Here is a 6246-nt window from a genome sequence, read left to right as displayed (position 1 = left end):
CCCGCAGCCCGCCGCCTGCACCGAGACACCTGGGATGGCTGGTAAATACTGCAGCGTGCCTAACCGCTGCGGTTTCAGAGGTGTCCATGGGAGACAAGGGCACCTGAACACCTCCTGAGGCTTAGTGCAAGTGGATCTTTATGTAATTGGTGTGATTCTTTCAGCATCTCTTTAAAATGAGCTCCCTGAAACACAAGGTTCACTTGTGAAGAAAGGATGAATGTCCCACTCCACCAAAAAAAACAACCCTCCAAACCAAAAAAACCCAAGCCCCCCCCGACGAGCAACTGTTTCTTTTTCCCCATCTTTATCATCCCTGTGCTCCATGCAAGACCCTCCTTGAGCTTTCCCCTGACAAGCTTCTGGATGACGCTACCTGTGGAAACTGTTACAAACAAACAAACCCTGGTCCGTTTAGTAGTCTGGTTTGGATTTTATTTTTTTTTTGAAAGCTCTCTAAATAAAATACACTTTGACAAAGGCCTCTGCCTACGGCAATGAACTAGGTGAAAATAATGCAATATGGAGACTAGTGTTCTCCATCTAACCTTATCATCTGTTCAATTACCAGTTTATGGCGTTTCTATTAAACGCGTTATTGTTAAAGTGGGATTTCACAGCCTCTGCTAAATATAAAACGACAGATTCTCTGTAGCATTTGGAAAGGCAACAACTCCTCCCACTCAGAGCGGTGAGGGAAGTGGAGCTGCTCCGTGGTGAGTACTGCAGCCTCAAGATTTCTTTCAGGAAGGGACCTGAAATCCTTTGTTTCCTTCTTCATCACTTGACCACTTACTTCCTCTTTTGTGACGCAGCTGGTGCTGTGGTGGTGGTGGTGGTGCATAGCACTGTTTGCCTTTTGTCTCAAAAGACTGGAAGAAGCTAATCCTGTCCTGAATTCATGGGCCCTGCTCATTAAAACAATCAGTGCAGTAACATCTAAATCACATCAGTCTGAGAACAAGAATAGGGATGTGGAAGCATAGAATTTTGTTGTGTCGGGTGACCAAAATTATTTAGCAGCTCTCACGATGATATTAGAGTGGTGAGATGGTAACAAGGAAGGAACAGACATGTCTTCCTCCACAAGGAGTAAAACATAAGGCCATATTTTATAATGTTTCATGCTTTGCTTACCTTACGTGAGGTGGGCTAAGTTTCAGCAGAAATTGCTTTAAAAGGAAAGGAGGACTTTCATTTTTTTCCTGAGCCTAAAACCTGTTGGGCAGCTATGATGTATTTGAAATCCCCATACCACTGTTTTATTTTTCTAAATAACAAAGTCACCATCGTCACAGAAAAAATTCTGCTTGAAGTCAAGATTCAACAAAGACAAGGAGCTAAGGCTTCAAAATGAAAATAAAACAAAACCATATTTTGGCACAGACAAACAAAGTGAAAACAGCTTTATTCACTTATGAGGACCTGTGGAAAAGTAAGAGAAGTTTCCTAGAGTCTGAAGCTTACGGAGGTTTTCTTCCTCCATATCGCAGAGACAGTGTACCACCTGAGTGGCAGCATCAGGGGAGGTCAGGAGGCCTAGCAAGGTAACATGAACACATGACTTTGCAAGATTTATTTTATCGACACTGTGCACTTATCTTGGAGATTGGAGGATCCTCGTTCTAATCTCACATCCTAATCACAGTGACTGTTTTTGCTAGCTTTGTGGTGCAAATGGAGAAGAGGAAGAACTGTTCCAGCCACCCACTGTTCCAACTATACCAATTCTGGAAAATATTCAGGATTACTGCCAAAATAAAGCTAAATTTAGGGTTACCCAGGGCTAAGATCTCATTCTACTATGAAATAATCTTTGGGCCTGAACCCACCAAAGGATGAGCATCACCACTTCTCACATATCTAAAGGAACTAAAGATGTTTGGTAAACCACAGTACTTGGGCTCATAAGCAAAAGAACAACATTTAAAATAATAAATTAGACTAAATACCTTGTTTTTAAGCTACGAAACATGTTAGTCTGGAATTAAAGCAATAACCTGTTTCAGAATTCGATGTCCAAACATCAAATAACTGGAACTTCTGGATTTAGTCCCTTACAGAAGAGCATGCAAGTTAAATCTGAAATGCCTGTATTTTATATAGAAAATGTTTTACATGCAAATATGTATAAAAAATGCTATTGTGTACAAAACTTCAGTCAGCTATCCTTATGCTATGCATTAATTCCAGAGAACAGCTGGAAATCTTTTGGAAAGTTTGATGCAATTACATCTGACTGTATATCTTTGACTGTTTTAATATACTCAGGTGACTTAAAAATAGCATTATACAGAAAAGAATCTTAATTTAAAGTAATTAAGAAAGAATAATTATCTCAACTTCAGATCTCAGTCTCTGAGATATTACTGCTCAGAAAAGTCCTGTATGCCTTGTTCTACAGCCATATTCTTTATATTTCCACAATATAAATACTCTGTGGTAAATGATAATGGAAGCTTGGCCTAGCTCAACTTCTATCGGTTCTGTGTTACCAGCACCTCTTGGATGAGAAAATTATCTGGTTCTCAGTTTTTGGCATCTCTGCTGTACTTTGTGCAGCTCATTCAAATGGGCCCACTGCAATTTGATGGTGACTTTTCTTCAGTATAAACTTCTGTTGTGTTCAGACAACTAATTTACAGGTGCAGGGCTTACGTTGCCAATTGTCCTTTAAAATGTTTCAACCAACCAATCCTTGGCGAGATGTAAATGAAGATGGTGTGAAACACCATCAGCGATTCAAGCAAAGTTCTCCTTTGCTCTGACACTCTGCCAAGCAAGTTGCTTTGAGCATGGCTTAAAACTTCCCTTCCAACAATGGCTGGTCAGTTGGCTTCGTGTATATTAGATGCCGGGTGTAATCTCATCAAAACATTGGCTTTCTTTATACAATAGCAGATCAGCCACATTATTCATGTGCAATAGGTGCCTACTCCCTTGCTATTTTCTCAGGGCTTCTGGAAAAGAGAGCAGTTAGGAATCAGCAATAGGCTGGATGAATCGTAGTGGCTACTAATATAGCTTAAAAACATACATTTGGTACCATGGCCTACATAAAGCTGCCTGTAGTTCAGCCACTCAGTTTGTGATTTGCCCCTGCAGAAATACAGCCTTTCCCTGTGGGATCTGCTCTCAGATAAAACTGCGATGCATCAGAGTAACACCTTAAGGCAGAAATATAGTTATTTGTGAAATAGCTTAAAGAGAGTGTTTGTGAAATTATAGTTTGGATTAAAACTTTCGAAGTTACCCTTAATTTAAGGTAGTTGTAAAGAGCCACTGAGCTCCTTCGTGGGACCAGTTAACTACAATAACGTGGGTCTTCACCAAAACTGGACAATCATTGCCCAAAGCAAAGGCACAGTAAAAATGTACTAGCAGCAAAATGAGGCTGGGAATGTGTGACGAGAGGAGACAAAGGTGTCGGGACAGGGGCACTAACCGTGGTGCTGAGAAGCAGCACAGAGAAAGAAGTCTGAAAGCCACAAGTCACCTGGGATAATGATGAAATAAACCATCTCAAGTTATTTGACTCCATCTATGTGCTAGGAAGCAGGATTCTGTGCTTTTCTTAATAAGTAAGGCTACATAACTTTATTCTCAATTTCTTTTAACAAAGCATTCCACACACCAGCAACTTTTTATTAACCTCTTGAGTCAAAAAGGCTAACGGTGTGAATTGCATCAGCATACTTATGGAGACTACATTCAGCAGCATTACTGGCATTACAAGCTGGAATAAGATCTTAGTTAACCTCCAGATTCAGTCAGCCATAAGCACATTGTGAACCTTTTTTTCTAACCACCAAATTGATGCTATTTTTAAAAAACCCACATACAGATTATTTTCAAATGAAGACATTTAAGTGTAGCATTTCATTAAAGAAAAAGTGACAACATATACTTTACCCTTCTATTTCATCTTAAATCACATAACTAGATTATTGCAGTATTCTTTAAATTCAGAAGTCCCTTTTCTAAATGGGAGCAAAAATAGCTTTTCTCGTGACTCTAACTTCTAAGAAAGCTACTTTTTTTTTGGTCTCTTATGCCAATCCTTCCCATGCACTGTCATCATTTTACCAGAGTAATAGTTTCTTTGCTCTCTTTCTTTTTCCCTAACTTCAGTATTTACTGTAACCCCCTTCACTGAGGGACAAATGCTTGATCCTGCTGATCAGGGAATGACTCCTTGAGCAGTGTGAGTTTTGGGAGACAAATGTAAACTAAAACTAAAGAGTTGAGGGATGGATCCCAGATACTTAGATGTCTATCTAAGACTGAGTAGGAGTTAAAGGTGTTTTTTTTTTTTTTTTTTCTGTGTAGAGCAGTGGTGAGACTTATTGCAAATATTCTCTGTATTGCTGATATTCCCATCTGATTAAGGCTGTTGAGAAACTGGAGGTAATGTAGAAAAAAGCCACTCATAGTTTGTCAACTGGAGATAAAACACTTTGTAGTTAAAGAGCTCATTATGATTAACTTATAAAAAGTGACCTCACCTTTATGCAAGTATTCAAACCAATATGTTTGGTCTTTTCTGGCTTTTCTGGCATGAACTTGGAGGAAAATAACTCTGCTTTATGGGTGTGGACCACCTCTCTTATATATCAGCTATGAGTTCACTGTGGAAGATTTCCTGTGCAGTTTCTGCCCTATACCTAGTCCAGACAAGTATTCAGCTTATTCATGAAATTTAAGAGCTAGAAACAAAATAACCCTGAAAAAAAACACTTGTGGCTGCTTTCTGGCCTGAAGTTTTGAGTTTCTGAAGAAAAATAGTAACTGCTCCAGGAAGATTAACTGTTTGGCATTTAGGGCAAGCTATAGGATATCTAACCTGCAACCCCACATAAAGCTTACCGTAAGTATAGAGCCAAGCTTTTGAGACTCGTTCTGCGGGAGAGCAAACTGCCTGTCAGAAGGGGAGCTCAGCCCCAGCAAGGGAGCTGTGCAGCACCGCAGGCCTCACCATGCTGAGCTGTGCCTCTGTGCGACAGTGGATTGAAATAACGAATAACAAAAATGTTTCTGCCAAAACTTACAGCATTCTTTAAATGACTTTTTTTTTCCCCTGTACTTCTGAGATCAACCTCTGCTTCAAAGCTTTTCCTGCTGCTTTAGAAGTGACAGCAGATGAAACCCATGTTAATTAAAAAGGAAACACCATGGCAGAAAGAAATCCCCTTCCCACAGGACAGTACCAGCTCCTATGATTCAAGGACCAAGGTGCAAAGAACAAAGGCAGGAGCTGTTACTATTGGAAAGGTTCGGGCAAGAGCAAGGTTGCCTTGGTTCAGGAGCAGGCCTACAGTGAGCCATCTTGGAGCCCTACTGCAGGCGGTTGTGGCGTTTGCCTTCTTTTCTGAATGGACACACTGGTCGTGTTTGTCTCTGACACTGCAGCTAGGGAAGGTATTAACTTTTGTGAAAAATGGCTGTGTGAGTTGTGCTTCTCAGTGAGGCCAAATGTCCATCACTGCACCTTGGCCACTCTGTTCCCTGTCTCCCCGGGGATTCAGAGAGCAGTTGAGTGAGGAAAGTGGAGGTGTAGCCCTGGGGGAGAAACAGCAGAGACTGCCATGCCTGGAAGAGAGATCTTTGATATCTTGTTATGTTTTTCGTAGCTTCATGAAGCTAGCATTTTGGATGGAAATTTCTTATAGCTGTCTTAAGGCTGTCTGGAGTCTTCACCCATCCTGTTACGTTCTGAGTGCAGAGTTATAAATGCAAATATGCTTCAGGCAAGAGCTGTATCCATCCTGATCTTTGCTGAAACTGATGATGTGGTGGAGGTGCAATGCCGCTCTCAAAGTAACAAAGTGAACATTAACAACCGAAGCAAGCTATAAAAGAGGCTTGAGAGACAAAGTTGGTAAGTCAAACAATAAGCCAGAGTTTTGCAGAGCGTTTCACAAGCTTTGCTTCTTGTATGCTCCAGTGAGGTGTCAGTGAAATATCCTCTTTTTTTTGTCCCCTTCATCTGTTTTACTTCACTGTACCTTACTGCTAAAACAACCTCTTTCTTTAGCACTGACCTTTATATTTTTCTGTAGAACACTGTTTCTGTGATTCCTTGTAAACTTTATATATCATTCTAAGACATAGTGAAACGACTTTGATTTCTGTAGCAACTTTGTAGCTGTACAGACAGGAGCAGTAAGGTTTGAACAGAGGTAATATCTAGAAATATTGTTGAGATATTTGAGTAATACTTCCTCATCTTTATGTTTGGATACTGTT

At 40.4% G+C, this 6246-nt stretch overlaps 1 protein-coding gene across 1 annotated transcript in view; it reads left to right on the top strand.

Annotated features, from left to right (window-relative positions):
• Positions 1 to 4384, top strand: part of GPR88 (G protein-coupled receptor 88) — a 6490-nt gene extending 2106 nt beyond the window's left edge. The window contains exon 2 of the mRNA XM_026067340.1: positions 4330 to 4384. Coding sequence (XP_025923125.1) covers positions 4330 to 4384 — 55 coding nt within the window. The remainder of the gene's footprint in view (positions 1 to 4329) is intronic.
• Positions 4385 to 6246: the final 1862 nt, after the last annotated feature.

The sequence above is a fragment of the Apteryx rowi genome, unplaced genomic scaffold (genome assembly GCF_003343035.1).
Source record: "Apteryx rowi isolate R43461 unplaced genomic scaffold, aptRow1 scaffold_258, whole genome shotgun sequence".
Classification (NCBI taxonomy): Eukaryota; Metazoa; Chordata; class Aves; order Apterygiformes; family Apterygidae; genus Apteryx; species Apteryx rowi.
Note: the sequence above shows the minus strand (reverse complement) of the source record. Positions and strands in the feature narration are given on the sequence as shown.